This window comes from Pteronotus mesoamericanus, unplaced genomic scaffold, assembly GCF_021234165.1.
Source record: "Pteronotus mesoamericanus isolate MK-2021 breed Mesoamerican mustached bat unplaced genomic scaffold, CSHL_Meso_final scaffold_85, whole genome shotgun sequence".
NCBI classification, from domain to species: Eukaryota; Metazoa; Chordata; class Mammalia; order Chiroptera; family Mormoopidae; genus Pteronotus; species Pteronotus mesoamericanus.
Genome location: NW_026555329.1, coordinates 70638198 through 70658849, shown reverse-complemented (window position 1 = coordinate 70658849; position 20652 = coordinate 70638198). Strand labels below are relative to the sequence as shown.

The following is a 20652-nucleotide window of genomic DNA, read 5'->3' as shown; positions in this document are numbered from 1 at the left end:
TGAGCTACCTGGCCAGGGCAGAAAACTATCTCATTTTAATTTGTATTCGATGAAGAGTGAAATTTTTATGGAGAATGAATTTATATCTCTTTGCCCTGTTTTATTGATGTACTTAAGTATTTTGTGTGCAGTATGCAGATCTAATTTTCCTCAGAGTTGACCAATCTATTTGTATTTCAAAAATACTTGAATTTATAAATCCAATTTGGAAGAATATATATTATACAATTATAACATTGAGTCATCTCAACCATTAGCATGTACACTTGAGTCATATGCGTCTCTCAGGAAAGGTTTTGTGTGTGTGTGTGTGTGCTTCCTGTTGTGTTGGACCACCCCCCCTGCCCAAACTTCCTCCTGTTTGAGAATCCCTAGGCAAAAAATTAAGGAACAGTGTTAGTGGTGCTAGGAGGCATCCTTGTCCCATTCTTTACTTTTTATAGGGATATTTCTAGTGTGTTGTCTCCTCTTAAGTATGATTTTGACCATTTATTTGAGACAAACATTTTTAATCACAATATGAAAATATCTTGTTAATTATATAATTTACTGAGCTTTGTTCTTTAGATTGGAGGTGAAAATTGGAATTTACCAAATGTCTTTTCTGCATTTATAACTACTATTTAGCTTTTCCTTATTTTTCTTGTGATCAGTTATAAATAGATTTACTAACATCTTATTGCCTTTATACACAGTATAGTCATTCAGAGCACATTCATAACTCTTTCAGTAGCAGGAGAGGAATTTCCTAGGAGCCACAAGTTGTAGGGGAAGACCAAGGAGGGTTTACAACAGTGCACTCATTTAATTACTTTGCCCAAAGCCAGTGCTACTACATCTCAGCTGGGACTCAGAATAAATTTTGATGTGGTTCTGTGCTTTGCATAAGTAGATGATAACAGGAATTTTTTTTCCTAGGGGAAGAGGAGTTGTTTTTTGTTTGCATAAGTAGGTCCCCAGAATTTATTAAGGATGATTGATGTGTCCCAAGTTAGAGAGGGTTGTGTTTTGCTGTTGCTGTTGTTGTTTGTTTTTTGAGCAAGTTCCTCTAGCTTGTTTTCTTCTCTGCTAACCCTTGCAAGAGGGTAAGTTGGACTGTTAGGGATATCAAAGGTCTGCCGTGGTTCCCATCTCCACATTGCAAGCATGCAGGGCACAGCGGTAGGGACAGATTTGTAGATAAGTTCTCTTCTTCCCACAGGGAAGACTCACCAAGTTGGAATGATGAGCAGCATAACTCTTTCCACAGTCCTCCCCTAGAGAAGTTTTTCTTAATTAAGTTGAGAATTAAACTTCATAGGGGAAAAAGAAAACAAACGCTTCCTTTCCCTCTTTTCTTGGCATTCCTATGTAGTGAGGAGCGGCTTTAGAAGAATTGCAAGAAAGCAAAACCTGGAACCTTATACACTGACACTAGAGTACAAATATTAAGAGTATGGTAGCTACTAATCCTCACTGAACCCTGACATGCTCCCTCGATACACATACATGATAGTAAGTATTTAATGTTCTATAATCTGCCTTTATCCCTATCTCACTTAAATGAAAATAAATTCTAAAAAGGAATGTGTCATTTTCTCCCTTCCTCCATTGTTTTGAATTTGAGAGTGTATCTGTCATATTATGAACTACAGATGTGCTGTTTTTCTATATTAGTAAATTACTTTGAAATGACAAATACAAACAATGAGAATGGGGAGTGTTGAAGGTATACAGTAGCGATATTTACAGACTGGGGTACTTTGTTTTTAAGTTTGGGGTTTGAAATACTTTTCATTTAGATCGAGACACTGTTTGTTTACCAACTGAAGACTTGGGGGCAGGTTAGAAGCAGCAGAGTTGGCCAGGCCTCTGAAGAGCCACATGGAGGCGTAGCTGTGTCTGCCTGCCTGCTTGCACACAGTCGTGAATTTTGGTATTTTACCTATAAAACAAAGTATTTAAATTTGATGTTAGTATTCCTTCTAGCTCTAAAATCTAATAAATACAGGGGCTTTGAGGAAGCTTGATCTTTTCACTGTGGTCCTCTTCACTTCCTCTGATCAGTGATCATTGGGCATCAGGTGTCTCAACTGAGACCCATTGCATTAGAATCTCCAGGGGCAGAGCCTGGAAATACACCTCCATATTTTAATTAAATAAATATAAACTGTGTATTTATTTTTTGAAAAGCTTCATGGCACTGGATTCCAATTATTGGGTTAATTGAAAAATACTCCTGAGAAATCTGTGATCTCATCATTATTTCAGAACTATTTCAGGCTAGACCTTCTTTTAAAAATTAGTGAGATTGTTTGTATGAAAACATCATATATTTAGGAATTTTTATCTACAGGGATTTAAACTAAACAGAGCATTATTTTCTGGAAATAATGTCTAGTTTGTGTTATGAGACCAAACTACCTATCAGAACTTTTAGGTCCCACTTGAATTCAGTGATTTTCAGTCGACTTTGTCTTCAGATGCCTTGATTTCGCTTTCTCTCAGCACGTGACTTGTCAGTATTTCAACTATAGGTATAGATTGTCTTCCAACTCGAAACCTCTTCAAAGATGATTGTCAACCTGTTTTTGCCTCTCTCGTTCTTCAATTTAGTTCAGGTTACATCATCTGCTTTTAGTTTAGTTTATATTACCTGCTTTTCTTTGCTTTTATCCAAGAGAACCAAATTAATACACTTCAACTTTCCAATACCTTCCTAGGTTTTTTTCCCTTACTAGGGCAACATCTACCCCACTGCTTTGTGCTGTGCAAATGGTTGTTAATCTTTCCTGTTGCAAATGGAATGAACAACAACTTTTGTTTCAAAATGCAAGATACTTTTTTCAGTGTGGCAAAAAGAGGTTGATTTAAGAAAGCCTGAGCTGAGTGGCAGCTAGTGCTGGTGCGCCTGGCTGGGAGTGGGAGTTTGGCCTCTAAGTTCGCTACATGGGGTGGGTCAGAGGGTCTAAGGCTAAGGTAGGGCTGGGGGTCCTGGTCTGAAGCTCCCTCTAGGGAATAGAAGCTGTGACCAGAGCCACTGCAGGGAGTGGGGATTGAGTCCCTCGCCAAACCCAGACCCCAAATGGTACAGTGGGAGATTTTGCAGAATCTTGATAGCCCATTTCAGGATCAAATAGCCTCCCGCTGGTGGACATTTTATAGTACTTAGCAATCTGGATTGAAGACCAGAACTGGCCAGGAGACTGCACTGGGCAAGGATAACTCCAAGGCTAACATGCTATTCTTCCACTTCTTTTGCCAACTGAACTATGAGTGTCGCTGCTGTAGCCAGGACCCCGAGTGCTTGTTGCTACAGCGCAACTTGTGAAAGTTCTATCAGGACATTCAGACCTTTCCCCAGAGTCCTACCCAATTGGCTGAGATGATCTTTAATCTCTTTAATTCTGATCCAGGCTCAAAGGGCTCGGTCGAACAAGGAGAACCAGGCCTTGAAGCACCTATGGAGAGCTGGCAGCATGAGATTGAATCCTGGATCCTGGTATTGAGGGCCAAGATGAAAAAGCTGGTAAAATCCACCAGCCAACTGAAAGACCAGCGGGATATCTTCTGCTTTCAAGAAAAGGCCCAGACCCCAGTGTGGATACCCTCTTTGGACCCCTCCGTGGACCAGACAGTAGCAGCTTCTGTGGGACACTCCCAGTGAACTGGATGAAAGGGGAAAGGAGGTTCTAGGTGCTTCTAAAGCATTATTAATCCAACTAACTACCCCAACTGAGCAAGTGCTGCCAAAGTTGGAGGCACGGAAAGTATAGCTGCTTTGGAACTCCCTGGACCGCAGTTGGAACCCACTGGAGAAGTGGTTCACAGCTGGAGCAACACTGTTTCACCTACCTCAGTTGCTGATGGGGCTGAAGGGTTGAAGTCACCTGGCTAGCTATCAGGATGACACTGTGACCAAAAGGATGGACCTACAAAAGGCCCAGGACACAGAATTGCTACCGTGTCTGTTCCACAAAGCCTTTGTGGTAAAGACTCAGCCTGCTGTGCCCTAAAGTCCCCATCAACCCTTCAACCTGAAGACTGGGAGGAAGTTTACTGTTTGAACAAGGCCGTTGGTAGGATTCCAGGAAGGCAGTGGGTCACTGACTGCAGAAGTCTCCATTGACAGGACACTGTCATTACGAGGTTTTACAATGCATTGTAGGTTCAAACCAGAAAATTTTGACCCCCAAAGAAGGGGTTGGGTCAGAGCTTAATATGAGACTTTGGCTCTCTGACTGATAGAGACATTCGGGTGTTTTGGAAAGGAGAACAATGAGGCTGCTGGGTGTGACAGAGGAACTGCACATTATCCGCTACATGTTTGGGTACACCCACCAGGGACTGAAGCAGGAGCTGAAAACAGACACCCTCCATGTGGTTATTATTTCTGTATCTAAGATGAACTTACTCTCAGTTGCCTGGGCCTCACTTCTCTGGTTCAGTCTGCTTAGCTCACACCCCCAGAATCAGTACTTCTTTTTAGCCATCCTCCCGCCCCCAAAAGAAGAAAGAAAAGCCCTCCTAGACTTTGCTGGGCCCTTCTCTCAGTTGGTAGTCTTCGTTGGCCAAGCCCTTGATCAGTAGCAGCTGAGGAAGCTGAGTGACAAGTTGTTTGGGCAAAACTCTAGGACTGAGTGTGCATTGTTGTGCTGGGATGACTTCATTAAACAAGAGAGCCTCCCAGGCAAACTATTCTGGACATGCAGACAAAATTCTGAACCTGATACATGACCGTCTGACAAATCTCTGGAATGATGGACGCATCGTGGACTTTGTGAACCAGAACCAGGAGCACCAGCTGCTGAAGAAGATCATATCTGGTGCCTGCTTGCCTCACTGAGTCATCCAAAGGGAGAACACCAGGAGGATGATGAGGTTCTCGTCTATTCTGTGCAGCCCTGCACCGAGGAGGCACTGCAGTCACTCAGACCAACTGCAAGCATCCACGACTACCAACCGCTCACTGAGGAGAACATAGCTGAGAACTGCTCTGCTTCCGCTACCACCAATCCTCCAGGATGAGGCTTCTACCAGCCAGGAGATGGTTGGTCTCCAGGACTGGAGGAACTACCCAGAACACAGGTTCATTATGGTCTCAAACACACAGGGGGATAAGCTGCTGGAGCTTCACCTGGAACCAGAAGTGGAGTCATCAGAGCTGGAGCTGGGCCAGCACTGGGGCCGGAGCTCGGCCTGGAGCTAGAACCATTGCTTGAGGCAGGACTGGAGCCCACTCTAGGCTTGGTTTCACAGAGTGCCAGAGCCAGACGCGGGACCAGAACTGAAGCTGGAGCCTGTTCTAGAGCCAGTCCCAGGGAACCCCAGGGGACAGCTGCCACCACCCCAAGATGTGCTTCTGGGGTCACCTGAAGTGCAGATGAAAGGCCCTGTACAGGCACACCTCATTTCATTGCGCTCCACGTCATTGTTCTTCACAGGGTTTTTTGTTGTTGTTGTTGTTGTTGTTGTTTTTAATTGAAGGCAAGGCCCTCCACCAGCAAAAAGATGTACTTGCTCTATTGAGATACTTGCTTTGTTACCGTGGCCTGAGCCCGCGGTGTCTTGGAGGTGTGCCTGTAGGTGTGGATGTTTCATGGCTGGCATGTTAGAGGAACAGTCCTGTTCAGAAAGAGGTCTTTCTGAGCAGAATTGGCTAATCAACTTTGTGCTTGCCCTCGGGGGAGGGGGCAGGGAGGGAAGAAAAGGAAACTTGTAGATGTTTTTTGTTTGTTTTAAATAAAAAAGCTCTGTGCAATTTATCTTAGCATACCCAGTCGTCTTTCATCTGATATCAGTTGGGTTTGGTAATTTTTGATCAGAGAATAGTACATTTCATAGAGCAGGTATCTTTCTTCGTTAGTAGAAAAGTAGTGTTTGTTAAAGTTTGTTTTCCTTTCTTAACCTTCTTGACATGATAATGGGGCAACATGGGTGGGTGGATGTTGAGTGTAAAACAACAAATTTGTTAATAGGATCACAGCCGAAGCAGGCACAGAGTTCAGTGAAGAAGCAAGTTTGACATCTCATGCTAGGGAAGTGGTAAGAACTTTGACCTCTTAGTGATACCCTACATTCTGCCTACATTCTACATTCTGTCCAGCCATTAGGCATCCAAGGAGTTCATATTTATTGGAATTGGAATCTTAAATATAAGTTTTCCTAGGGTTTTACATGCCCTTTTCAGGGACTCATATCTTTATTTTCCACTTTTACAATGATGATTGCACTTACAGTGGCAGACTTAACTCCAGTAGACTTTTTACAGCCCACATATAAAGTAAAGCAATTTCTAGTTATATCTTTATGCTTTTCATTTATAATTTTTGAATTCCTTAATTATTCTTAAAATAGATTGAAGAATATACTAAAACTCAGTGGAACATAAGCTTACTGATATCTTGCTGCCATCCCAATATTTCAGTGACTGTCTAGATCAGTGATTGTTAACACTGATCTAGAAATTTTTAAGCATCGTTGATAAAACTTTCCCAGGAAAGTGTAAAACATTTGCTTATCAAACTGCAGCTGGCATGGTGGACAAAATGGTATAAGTTATTCTAATTAGTTGTAATTCATAAGCCTTTTTGAGATTTATTCTGAATGCAATATTTTCATATATTGCTCTTGACATGAACAGTACTGATCTAAACTATATTGGAAATTTTTATTTAGTGCTCTTTGTTGGAGGTGGTTGGGAAGGTTAACCAAGATTCTTCCTTTGTAATATTTTACTTTCATCTTTTTGTGTCTATTAGTATTGCTCCCTCTCACCTTTTAGCTCTCATTCCAATATTGTAAGAATAGTGCAGATTTGGGGAAGGTGGCGTAGTAGGTAGCAACAAAAATCTCTCTTCCCACCTAGACAATAATTGTACTGGCACAGTCTGTCTGATACACCTATTTTGGAACTTTGAAGTCCTTTTGAAGGCTTACAGCTTCCAGGGAAAGACTCGATGGTTAATTTTGATCAATTTCAGCTTTTAGCACAGTAGCAGTATGACAGGCAGCTGTGCACATGTTTCTGGAGCACCTTGCACGTAGCTTCGGAACCAGAGTGGGCAAAAAGCACCTTGTACTCCAAATATTGAGGACCTCTGCTCCGTTCTGACTGCCAAGTACTGCCTCTGATCACAGAGATGCAGACGGTGAGTCAGGCAGCCATTGTTGTGCCTCCCCCATTCTTGCAAGCTCCTCTTCCACTTTCTGAAGTGATTTACAGGGGATTTATGGGGCTAATGCCTAGCTCCTTTCAATTTTCACTTTTCCCCCTTTGGGGAGCCAGACATTAAAGACTAGGATATTAAAGAACAACTGTATATAGGGGAAATTAGAAAGTGACTCTTTGTCCAGGGAAAGTCTAAGAAACGATCTGAGATGACCTTAAGTTTATATCTAAGGTTTATCCTGTCAGCGCAGGGACAACCTAGAACAATTTCCCCCTAAAAACAATAAACAATAAGAACAAAAAGCAAACATTGAGGAAGGGGGAGAATCTGATTTCCAAAGGGACCATGTTCCTAGATTCCAATTGCCAGTGTTCAATAACAACAAAAAAATCGTAAGTCATACAAAGAAACAGAAGAATATTGCCTATTGCAAAGAGAAAAATAAATCAATAGAAACTGTTTGGAAAAGAATGACAGATATACTAGACCAAGTCTTTTAATCATCGCTTTAAAAATCTTGAAGAACTAGATGAAGAGGTGAAGAAAGTCAAGAAAAGGATGCATGAACAAAATGGAAATGTCAAGTAACCAAAAAGAAATTTCAAAGCTAAAAATACCATAATTAAAATGAAAAATTCACTGGAAGATTCAAATACAGATTAGAACAGGCAGAAGAAACAATCATTGAACTTGAAGATAAGACAGTGGATATTATCAAGTCTGAGGCAAACAGAGAAAAAAGATTGAAGAAAAGTGAACCGAGCCCAAGGTACCTGTGGGGCATCCTCAAGTTGACCAGCATACGCTTTCTTGGAGTTTCAGAAGGAGAAGAAAAAAAGGTGCAGAGAGATTATTTGAAGAAATAATGGCCAGAAACTTCCGAAATTTGATGAAAGACATGAATATAAACATCCAAGAAGCTTAACAAATTCTAAGATGAACTGAAAGAGACACACACACACTGAGACATGTTATAATCAAACTTTGGAAAGCCAAAGACAAGGATAGAATCTTGAGAGGATCAAGAGAATCAAGTTATCACATAGAAATGATTCTCAATAAGATCATCAGCATATTTTTTATCAAAAACTTTGGAGGCCAGAAGACAGTGGGCCAGTATATTTAAAGTGCTAAAAGAAGGAAAAAATATGAACCAAGAGTCCTGTATCCAGCAAACTGTCTCCAAAGAATGAGGGAGAAATTAAGACATTCTCAGCTAAACAAAAGTTGAGGGCATTTGTAACTTCTAGACCTGCCTTGCAAGAACTGCTCAAGAGAGTCCTACAAGGTGAAATGAAAGGACACTACACAGAAACCTTATGGAGAAATAAAGATCTCAGTAAAGGTACATATGTGGCAGAGTAGGTAGCAATGAAAATCTGTTATGAAAGCTAGTGATATTGTAACAGTGGTTGGTAACTATACTTTTTGTTTCCTACGTGATTTAAGTGAGCAATACCTTTAAGGTCCAGTATATTAATATAAAAGCTAGTATTGCTGTAACTTTGATTTGTAAGGGGTAATTCTGTGATATCAACAACTCAAAGGGGTAGAGGTGGAGCTATAAAGGAGCAGAGTTTTTGCATGCTCTTGAAGTTAAGTTAGTATAACTTTGTAGAGTGTTATAACTTTAAGATGTGAAATATAATCCACATGGTAACAACAAAGAGAATAGCTCTAGTATATATACAGAAGTAAATCAGAAAGGAATTGAAACATTTTATTACAAAAAAAGTCAACTAAACACAAAATGATAGTAATGCAGGAAATGAAGGGGGGGCTATAAAAAAAATTACATAATGATGTAACTCCATTCTTATCTGTAATTACTCTAAATGTAAATGGAGTCAACTCTCCAATCTAAAGACAGAGATTGGCAGACTGGTAAAAGCAAATGATAGATTTTAAAAGTTAGATGATATACCAGTTATCTTTTCTGATTGCAATAGGTTGAAGTTAGAAACCATTAACAAAAGGGAAAAAAGTGAGAAACTTGGAAATTATACACTTTTTAAAAATTATTGGATCAAAGAAATCACAAGGGAAATTAGAAAATACTTAGAGACCAATGAAAAAGAAAATACAACACACCAAAAGTTATGAGGAGCAGGAAAAGTGATGCTAATTGGGAGATTTATGGCTATACAGTAGTCTTTCCCTCTATGCAGCAGATGAGTTTTAAGACCCCTGTGGATGCCTGTAACCTAGTATAGTACTTAACTCTATGTATACAGTGTTTTTTTCTATACATACATATATACCTGTGATAAAGTTTAATTTATAAATTAAGAACAGTAAGAGAATAACAATAATAGCTACCAATGAAATAGGACAATTATAACAATATATTGTAATAAAAGTTATGTGAATGTGACATTATTAAATAAAACAAGGGTGACTTGAACACAAGCATTGATACTATGACAGTTGATCCGATAACGGAGAAGCCTACCAAGTGACTAGTAGGCAGGTGACATATACAGCATGGATATGCTGGACAAAGGGGTGATTCATGTCCCAGGTAGGATGGAGCAGGATGGCACAAGATTTCATCATGCTACTCAGAATGATGAACAACTTAAAACTTACGAAGTGTTTATTTCTGGAACTTTCCATTTAATATTTTCAGACCGTAGATGACCCCGGGTAACAGAAACCACAGGATACAAAACTCTGTGGAAGGAGGGACTACTGTAAATGCTTACAACAAAAAACAAGAGAGATCCCATCGGCAACCTAACTTTATAACTTAAAGAATAAGAAAAAAAGAACAAACTAAACCCAAAGCTAGCAGAAGGAAGGAAATAATAAAAATTAGAGCAGAGTTAAATGAAATAGAGAATAAAAAACTGTAGAGAAAATCAGGGGAACTAAAAGTTGGTTCTTTGAGAAGATTGACAAAATGGATAAAATTGATAAATTGGTTAGCTAAATGGGCTGTTAAAAAAGAAAAGGCGCAAATTACTAAAATCATAAATGAAAGTAGGGACATTACTACAGATTCTACAGAAATTAAAAAAAAGGTAAGAGAACACTGTGAACAACTGTATGCCAACAAATTGGATAACCTAGAGGAAGTGGACAGATACATAGAAACAAAATCTACCAAGACCAAGAAAAGGGAAGACATAGAAAATATGAATAGATAAATGACTAGTAAGGAGACTGATTAATAATGAAATATCTTCCAGCAAAGAAAGGCCCTGGAATTGGTGGCTTCAGTGATGAGCTCTGCCAAATACTAATCTTTTCCCACAAAAAATTTTTTTAATTGAAGGGGAGGGAACACTTCTAACTCATTCTGTGAGGCCATTACCCTGATTACCAAAGCTGGACAAAGACATTGTAAGAAAAATAAAGTACAGAAATTACAATAACAATTCTATTCCCAGCATCATAAATAATAAAATATTTAGAAATTGACTGAGGAAAAAAAAAGACTTGTGCAATGAAAACTACAAAACATTGCTGAAAGAATATATATAAATAAATTAAGAAACATCTCAGTTTCATGGGTTGGAAGCCTTAGGATTATTAAGTGTCAGTTCTACCCAAAGCTGCTTACAGATTCAGTGCAATTTATATCAAAATTCCAGTGGAGGTTTTTGCAGCTAGCACACCCATTCCAAGATCCACATGGAATCTCCAAATAGCCAAATAATCTTGAAAAGGAAGAATTAAACTGGAGGACCCACACTTTTTGATTTCTGAACTTACACAAAGCTACAGTAGTCAAAGCAGTGTGTTATTTATTGGCTAAAGGCAGACATATAGACCAATGGAATAGAAGAGAGAGTCCAGAAATAAACTGTCACATACAGGGTCAGATGATTTTTGACAAGGGTACCAAGATAAGTTCCTGGGTGAAAGGACAGTTTTTTCAAGAAATAGTGCTGGGAAAACTGGATATCCACAAGCAAGAGAATGAAGTTGGACCCTTACCTAACACCATATTCAAAAGTTGCTTGAAGCCCTGGCCATATGGCTATTGGCTGGAATGCTGTGCCCTACACCAAAGTATTGCAGGCTTAATCTCTGGTCAGGGCACATACCTAGGTTGTGGGTTCAGTCCCCCATCGGGGCATGCATGGGAGGCAACTTGATCAATGTTTCTCTCTCACATCAGTGTTTCTCTACCTAAAATTAGTAAGTGTATCCTCAGCTGAATATTAAAAAAAAAAAAACAAACTTCAAAATGGATCAGTGGCCTAAATGTAAGACCTAAAACAAAACCTTTGAAAGAAAGCATAAGACCTTATGATATTTACTTAGCATTATGGCATTGGATTTGGCAAAGATTTCTTGAATATGACTCCAAAGGCATATGACTCCAGATAAAAGGAAAAAAATAGACAAATTGGATCTCGTGAAAATTTTAAAATTTTGTGAATCAAATGACATTATCTACAGTAAAAAGACAAGCCACAAAATGGGAGAAAATATTTCCAAGTCACATATCTGATAAGGGACTAATAATAATATGTAAACAACCCCTAAAACTCAACAACAAAAATTTAGATAACCTGATTCAAAAATGGGCAAAGGACTTTAATAGGCATTTCTTCAAAGAAGATATACACAAATGGACAATAAATACCTGGGGGGAAAAAGCAGAAAACAAAGTTAGAAGGGATGTGAGGAAATTTGAACCCTTGTGCACTAGTGGTAGGAATGTAAAATGGTACAGCTGCTGTGGAAAACTGTATGGAGATTCCTCAAAAAATTAAAAATAGAATTAGCATACGATTCATCAGTTTCACTTTTGGGTATACACCTAAGAGAATTGAAAGCAGCATGTCAAAGAGATACTTGCATATCTGTGTCATAGCAGCATTACTCGCAGTAGATTAAACATGGAAGCAACCAAAGTGTCCATGGACAGATCAATGAACAAGCAAAAATATGTTGTATACCTACAATGTAACATTATTCAGCCTTAAAAAGGAAGAGCTTTCTTCACTATATTACAACATAGATGAACTGTGTGGACATTGTTAACTAAACTAGTCATGATAAGACAAATACTCTCTGATTCCACTTACACAAGGTATTTAGAGTAGTCAAAATCATACAGAAAATACAATGGTGGATGCTGCGGGGAGGGGAAGTTGGCAAGGTAGTGTTTAGTGGGTACAGAATTTCAGTTTTTACAAGATGGAAAGAGTTACAGGGATGGTTGGTAATGTTGATTTAACAACAGTGTGAATGAATGTATTTAGTAACACTGAACTGTACACTTAAAAATATCTAAGACAGTAAATTTTATGTTAATTGTATTTTACCACGTAAACATTTTTTAAAAATATTGCCGGTTTATCTCAGATTAATCTGTATTATGTACCAGTCTGTTCTTCATGTTACCACCAAATTTATCTTTTTAAAACATTGCTTTGTTTATATCATTTCTTTGCTCAAAAATTTTGTTGGCCTCTAGTGTCTGGCCTCTGTCCATCTTTCTGTCCTTACTTCCCATTGTTACAATCATCCCTAATGTGCTAAACTAATTACTTAACTTTCTCCCAGCTCTGCTACCTTTTGATTCCAGAGACACTTGTATTGATAATTCCTACCCTTAATGCTCTTCTTTCCCCTTTTCTTCCTCCTTTCTCCAAATGTGTAGGTCTTTTTAAGGGCCTACTTAAATTTGAACTCCCCTACGAAATGTTCCCTAAATGCCCCACTTGCAGTGACTTCACTTCTAAGGACCTGTAGCGTTTGTTGATTAAAAATTCATCAACTCATTGGCACTGGCTGATATTTGTGTGCAATTGTTGCCCCAAATGTCTTTAAACTTAATAGACTCAGAACTATACCTTAAAATTATTTGTAATTACCCACTCAACTTAATAAATTGAATTGATTATAGATATTTTGTGAATGATAAGAACTTAAGGTGCTCTTCAAGTAAATTTCAGACCTGGCATTCTAGAGCATCTGGCAGTGTTCCTGCAGAAGGTACTCTTGGTGTTCAGGTTGGGTTCTAGCCCTTGTTAAAAATTTTTTAGAACAATTAAATGTGGTACCAGTAAGTTGTCTGTAAGGTGACTTTGTATGTATTTTCAGGCAATAAGATAATACTGAGAAATGTGTGGCATCGCAATTCTTTTGGCTCTAGTATTGTATCAGAAATAAGTATTTCCATTTGGGTATTAATACTGTTCTCTGGTTCATGTGCTGCATTAAAGTCAGTTGTAGAAATGGCTTGCTAGTTGTGTGTCAACACTATGTAAGTGTTGTAGTGCTTGTAAAGGTTTTGTTTTAAGGCAAATGAGATAAAATGGACCTAAATGGACTTTATCAATTCTTTATTACTTTACTGTGGTACTGCATTTTCTCACTGTGGGAGTCAAGTTTTAATGTTTCTTTTTTTTAAGAGTCAATTGTTAGCACAAAAATTTGTTTCTATTAGTCTCGTGTGTGTGTGTGTATACTTGTGCATAGCTTCTGCAGGGTTGTGATTAGGATATTGAAGTATTAAATTAATTGTTAAGAACCTTTAGAGAGCATTCCAATAGAGAACGTTCCTGTGAAACACATAGAAAAATGGGTTTTATGTCAAGAAGTTTAATGTGTAATGTGTTAATATGTGCACAAAACTAAATAAGTGGTTAGACTTTTAACCCATTACTTGGAGTAGTATCCATTTTAAGTAGTACTTCTTAAAATAAACTTGTTTCACCCATTGTTTTTGCAGAACCTAATTAGAATGTAAGTTGCTCAGGGGTAGGGATTTTGTCTTACTCTACTTCTTTGTATCCTTGACATCAATCTAATATCTTCACAATGCTTCAATAAATATTAAGAGGATAATATGTCTGTTTTTCTGGCTTTTGGGAAGTTTGTTTTTGTTGTAGGAGAATGATTTTACTCTGATTTTATTCAATTTGTTTTCTTTTTACAGCCCCATTGATAAACCTTCAGATTCTCTCAGTATAGGGAATGGTGATAATTCCCAGCAGGTAAGATTTTGATACCATATCTTTTCATTTATCTGCTCTCTCCACCCCACTCCAAAACGGTATTCCATGTAAGTGAATTTTCTAGATAGAGAAAAATACTTTAAACGTTAAACAATCTAAATTGTTTGATGTTTAATGATTTAACATCCTTGTTAAATGTATTGTAATTAGCCTTCTTTTTCTCCACAGAATCTATAGAGCATAACTTAACCCTTTCATGAATCAGAATTACAAGTATGACCATATGTTATTGTACTGTGTGACATTATTAGTGTCCCTGGAGTCTGTTGTTATTGGTCTTTTTAAAAAAATATATTTTATTTTTATTTATTTTTAGAGAGAGGGGAAGGGAGGGAGAAAAAGAGGGAGAGAAGCATCCACGTGAGAGAGAAGCATCGGTCAGTTGCCTCTTGCACGCGCCCCGATTGGGGACCGAACCCACAATCCGGTCATGTGCCCTGACCAGGAACCGAACCAGCGACCTTTCTCCACTTTGCAGCCCAACCATCTGAAGCACACTGGTCAGGGCAATGGCCTTCTTGACCCTACATGAAATGGTCCCAGACTATGTTTTATATATTCCTGATGTCAAAGAGTTGCTTCTGTGCCGTATTGCTCCCCTGTCCCTTGCTGTCAATTTTCTTTTCTCAGTATACTTGCTCCCAAAAGTTTTGTCCCTTCCACCGAATGACTATGGGATCTGAGTTGCTCCAACAGTGATAATGAATGAGGTCCCGATCTTTAGAGCATGCTTTGTATCATTCTGTCCAGTTGCTCGTTTTTCACTGGTTAAGTTTCTGTACACCTTCTTACATTGGTAAAAAATTGTAGGTCTAATCTCTTCCACAATGTGTGTGAGAAACTTAGAGACCTGGAATACACTGCTTTTCTAAAATTTTTGCTCACAAATTTCATAAAAGAATTTGAAAATCTGTCCCCTCGTGTATTTTAGGCTAACATTTAAGATTTTTGAATAATAGGTTTTAAAAATTGTAAAGGATGTAACATCCAACATATTGTATATTGGTATTTTCATTTGATCAAAGCAACTTATATAAGTATAGGTTTTGATAAAGTTAGTTATTAAACAACCACTAAAATTATATTGGAAATCGAAATTATATTGGAAATCCTGAAACAGGGCCATTTTAAAATCAGTTTTCATGTATCTATAGATGAATACTACCTTTTGGTACAAGCTTCAGCAATAATCCCAGTCATATTTTTATTTTTCTAAATGTAAGTGCTAAGATCAAAACCCTGATCAGTAAAACAACAACAAACTCGCAACTCTCAACAACTGAGCCTAAAACAAAACAAATCCCAAAACAAACTAAGCAAACAACTAGCACAGGAACAGAATCACAGAAATGGAGATCACAGGGAGGGTTATCAGTGGGGCGGGGGAGGGGGGAGAATGGGGGAAAAGGTACAAGGAATACGCAGCATAACTAGTAGGTACAGAATAGACAGGAGGAGGTTAAGAATAGCATAGGAAATGGAGAAGCCAAAGAACTTATATGTAAGTGGGGGTGGGGGGCTGCTGGTGTGAGGGGGGCATGGCAGAGGGAAGTAAAGGGGAGGAAACAATGGGACGACTGTAATAGCATGATCAATAAAATATACTTAAAAATATTTTTTCCAACTCTTTTAAATTAAATACCTAGAAATCATAACGATTTATCATAAAAATTATTTTTAATGATGTGTTTGGAAATAACTTGATTAGATTAGTTAGATCTCCTTTTCACATTGTCCCCCAAAACTAATGTATTGGGAATCACTTTAGTTTGCAAAAGAATCTAGTCATTCGAGTCAGGTGCCCTCTCATCACCAACCTGAGTATTTCTAATCAATTTTTGTGTGGCTCCCAGAAAGTTCTCACCATTGAACAAAATATTATAGATAGGTCTCAGAGAGTGAGAAGTATTCTTTTCTGTGTAAAGTGAGAGGCGTTAGGTTGTAAGGGTTGTAAAACAAGAGGAGATTGGCTTAGTGTTTTCAGGATGGTCAGTTTCAGAAAAGAGTACCTATGCAAGGTGATGGAGGTTTTTGAAAATTTGCGCGCTCATAAAAAGTTTCCAAGTACCCCAGTTTGAAGACCACTATTCTAATTATCTCTTTGTTGCAAGTCGTTTTAATTGTGGCTTATTATAAATTTATGTTGATTATTCTTTTCTTTTCCTATTTTATTTAGATACCTAACAGTGATACACCTTCACCACCACCTGGTTTATCAAAATCTAACCCAGTCATCCCCATCAGTTCATCCAATCACAGTGCACGGTCTCCTTTTGAAGGGGCAGTAACTGAGTCACAGTCGTTATTCTCAGATAACTTTCGCCATCCCAACCCTATTCCAAGTGGGCTTCCTCCTTTCCCCAGCTCCCCACAGACATCCAGTGACTGGCCCACAGCACCAGAGCCGCAGAGCCTCTTCACATCAGGTATGTATGTATCAGCACTCCTGCAAGTTAATAGTCACACTCGCAGGCCGAAATAAGACCCTTGCCAGATGTGTTTTTATCCTTTCTTACAAAAATGTAATCATTTAAATAAACTACATGGAATTGGATGGTTAGATAAGCTGTTACATGACCTGGAACTTAGTTCTGTGTTAACAGATTTCTCCAGAAATCAGTGGTTAGATCATTTTTTCCCAGTAATAAAACACTTACTCCTTTAAGGAAGTATTAAGGGTTTACATTTTTAATCAGATTTGTATTATATAGTTAAATTTAAGATTTCTCCCCGGCTGACAAAAGACATGTTAGTTTATATTAAAATTTATATTTTTGAACCATTTTCATTTTTATTCATTCTAAGTTCTCTTACTAATGTGAAAGTTGGCATAAAATTAATATTGACAAAAGCATCTATTGTCAATGGAGGGGACAAATTTTAAAATCTATAAAGATTAAAGATACTTTATTAAGTTACATTACTTTTTCTTAGCAGTATATAAAGCACATACTGCATTTTGCTGTGTATAATGCGCACCCACATTTTTGTGCCCATTATACATGGGATTGTTATACCCATGTTATGTAATCATCACACCCATGTATAATACGCATCCTTATTTTTCCCTCAAAAATTTGAGCAAAAATGTGCACGTTATACACAGCAAAAAATATGATATTCAAGACTATTTATATACTGTCTTTAATAAATACATTTTAAAATATGAACTTCACTAATAAATTCTGTTCTTTCATATATGTTATTACTCTACTTCATTTAAATGACTTGTTCTGGGTTTTGATTTTGAAAGACTGAGAGTATAACTTGGATTTCAAGTACTTTTTCTTTGATTAGCACAATCAGTAAATGTCATTCGGAGTTTCTGAAGTTCGTAATTTAGGAATGAAATCATTTCTAGAAATATATGAAGTCTTTTGTAATTTTACAATTTTAATATACTAAGAAATCATACATATTTTGTGTATATTTACCTTTGTCTTGTAATACGATGTTTAACTTTCACTAGTGTGGATACTCATTAAGTATGACAGTGAGCTATGTATTTTAAACTCATCACCAATTTTCTCCCCAACAGAAACAATCCCAGTATCGTCCTCTACAGACTGGCAAGCAGCATTTGGCTTTGGTTCTTCTAAACAACCAGAGGATGACTTGGGTTTTGATCCCTTTGATGTCACTCGAAAAGCCTTAGCAGACCTGATTGAAAAGGAACTGTCAGTCCAAGACCAGCCTTCCCTGTCACCCACCTCTCTTCAGAACTCCTCTTCACACACTACAACCGCCAAAGGTCCAGGCTCTGGGTTCCTGCATCCCGCTGCACCTACAAATGCCAACTCTCTCAATAGTACCTTTTCAGTCTTGCCACAGAGGTTCCCTCAATTTCAGCAGCACCGAGCAGTTTATAATTCGTTCAATTTTCCAGGCCAGGCAGCCCGCTATCCTTGGATGGCCTTTCCACGCAATAGCATCATGCACTTGAACCACACAGCAAACCCCACCTCAAATAGTAATTTCTTGGACTTGAATCTCCCGCCACAGCACAACACAGGTCTGGGAGGGATCCCTATAACAGGTAGGTTCATTTATAGCCCTTGAGACTTTGTGAATAATTCATGCCTTCAGGTTGGTGGGTGGACAGGGAGGGAACTTTTGAATAACGGAGTACTTATCATTAGTCTTGGAAATTTCTGTGGAAAAAAATTAAAGTTCTTATAAAAATTTTTTAATTGGGTGGATGCCTTGTAATATTGAGCTTTATAAGGATGGTGGAGTATTATACCTAGTTATTGCATGGAGTCATTTCACTTGCTAGGATAGTTACTAAACTTCCACGTGCCATAAAAATACAAAAAGAAAAAGGAAAAACGGGCTCTGAAATTATGGTACCAACATCATGGTAAAATTTTTGATTATACATTCTAAAAGTAAACGGGTTCAAAAAAAATATTTTAAGGTGGTAATAAGCGAGAGCATAAGAGATAAAGCCACTCTAACTACTTTTGGCAGTTACTTATTTTGACTGATACACACATACACATCAAAACTGTGCTATATATTCATAAAGTATTTAATATTTGAGAACTTTGATTATTACTGTTTCACAGACATATGTGCATAAGTATACTTTCTGTGAAAAAGGAATTGTTTAAGGAGAGATATTTTCCCTTTTGCTATGTCATTTTTATTTGGGAGCGGGGTGCTTATTAAGTTCCTGTAAGTGATGCCAGAATACTTCTGGTTTTGTACTGTTACCTGGAAGGCTTCAGAATTTTTGGGTTTTAAGTTCCCATTTTAGCCTTAGATCAAGTGACTTCTATATCTAAAGGAATCATCTTATTAATAGTTTTTTTCAAAATTTAATTCAGGCTTTAGAGGCAACTGGTAAAAGAGCTTGTTCCTCTTCTGATTCTCTCAAGAAGAATAGAATAGTCCCTCACTCATATATAATTCATTAAGGTTTTTTTTTATCCTTTGTCATAGCCTTTAAGATACAGCATAGCACAGCATTATTGTCCTAATGTGCTTTTACCAGCAAGGTGTTTGTTCTCTTGTTTTTAGCAAGGTTATAAGTGAATTTACAGAGATCCATCAAAATTCTTTGGCTGTAATCTCTTTATGAACAACAGTATTTCATTTTTAAGACATGTAGGTGGGTTGAGAGTATTGTTTATGGCTGTTGATAGAGTGCAGTTAACAGTTGATGCAGCAAAGTTAATTTACATAATCTTGATAGCACTTACTGTAGAGCAGTTTACACATCAGTGGGACTCCTGGCATTTGTTTATTTGATATGATGGTTAGTAGGTGACATTTTTTAAGCCTTGTCTAGATGATATTCACAGAAACATTAAATGTTTGGTTTCTGGTACTCCCTTTATTCTTCCTTTCAAGACAGCATATTAGAGTGTAATTTTGTTTTGCTTTGTTTTAATCTTTGAGAAATGTGGAATTTTAATTACTAGTAGTGTACCTTGTAACTGATTATAATATTAAAATTAAAGTTACATTTCCCTAAATATTCTAAACATTTAAAAATAAAATATTAAACCATTATTTGAGCTCCAATATGCCCAATAATTAATAAACCAATAATTGGTTAAAAATATTAAACCAATTATTTGAGCTCCAATTTGCCCAAGAATGAACTAGGCCATGTGGGTAATACAAAAGAAATATAAACTATAGATACTGTTTCCAGGTACTTTATAGTGTAGTTGAGATAAAATGAAGATTATGTATGAAAGCGATAACTATATAATACTGGAACCCCAGAGACATGAATGGAATTTCTACTATTGGGGAGGTTTCATTGAAGAAGTAGAAATTGATCCATACTGTGGTGTCTTGGATAGCATGGGATAGCAGGGCGCGTTAGAGAGACCTTTTCTGTTTTCGGAAATGTCCGAACAAAGGCATAGAGGCAGGAAGTTGTCACTGTGTCATGATGGTAAGGAGGAACCAGACTCCCTTCTCCCGACAGGAGGTGCTCCCTTGTGTTGTAGAAAGGCCGGAAGAGAAAGCGGGGAGCTCTGACAGCAAGGCAGACAGCACGGCCGTGGCGCTGCAGGAAGGCGGGGGCCTTTGTGGTGCTCTGGTTCTTAGCTGTCTCCACTGTTACTTTTATTTGACTTATTACATGATCATGGTCTGTTCTCCCAGTTTTATTATTATCGCATTGTCCATGAGCACAAAAAGAACAGTTTCAATCCAGATACTTCAAGCCAGTGGGCGTTCTGGAAGTGCCACAGTGGTAATGAGTAATCACTGATTTGTGAGTGTAGTTGTCCTCATGGTAGTCATTTGAAATCTTCATCTAAGGTAGATAGATACTTTATAGAAAAAACTTTGTGGGAGGTGGGTAGGGTTTGTCATTTCAGATTTTGACTATGCATACTTCTTTGGTATTTGGTGAATTATTTCTAAGCTTATTAGATTATTTTTAAGGCTCTGATGACTAGAGGAATTTTAGTTTTAATGTACCAAAGTTGTTATCAAGAGTTACGCAGACTTATCTTATTGCCTATAAAAATTTGACAGATATTTGGTAGCTATGCAGA

General features: G+C 37.8%; 1 protein-coding gene and 1 pseudogene across 6 annotated transcripts in view; both read left to right on the top strand.

The window, feature by feature from the left end:
* Positions 1-20652, top strand: part of CNOT4 (CCR4-NOT transcription complex subunit 4) — a 137500-nt gene that overhangs the window by 89350 nt on the left and 27498 nt on the right. For all 6 annotated transcript variants that reach the window (XM_054564022.1, XM_054564020.1, XM_054564021.1 and 3 more), the window contains exons 8-10: positions 14053-14110; positions 16308-16557; positions 17670-18167. In XM_054564022.1, the coding sequence (XP_054419997.1) occupies positions 14053-14110; positions 16308-16557; positions 17670-18167 (806 nt within the window). The remainder of the gene's footprint in view (positions 1-14052; positions 14111-16307; positions 16558-17669; positions 18168-20652) is intronic.
* Positions 2942-5420, top strand: LOC129063014 (signal transducer and activator of transcription 2-like; annotated as a pseudogene).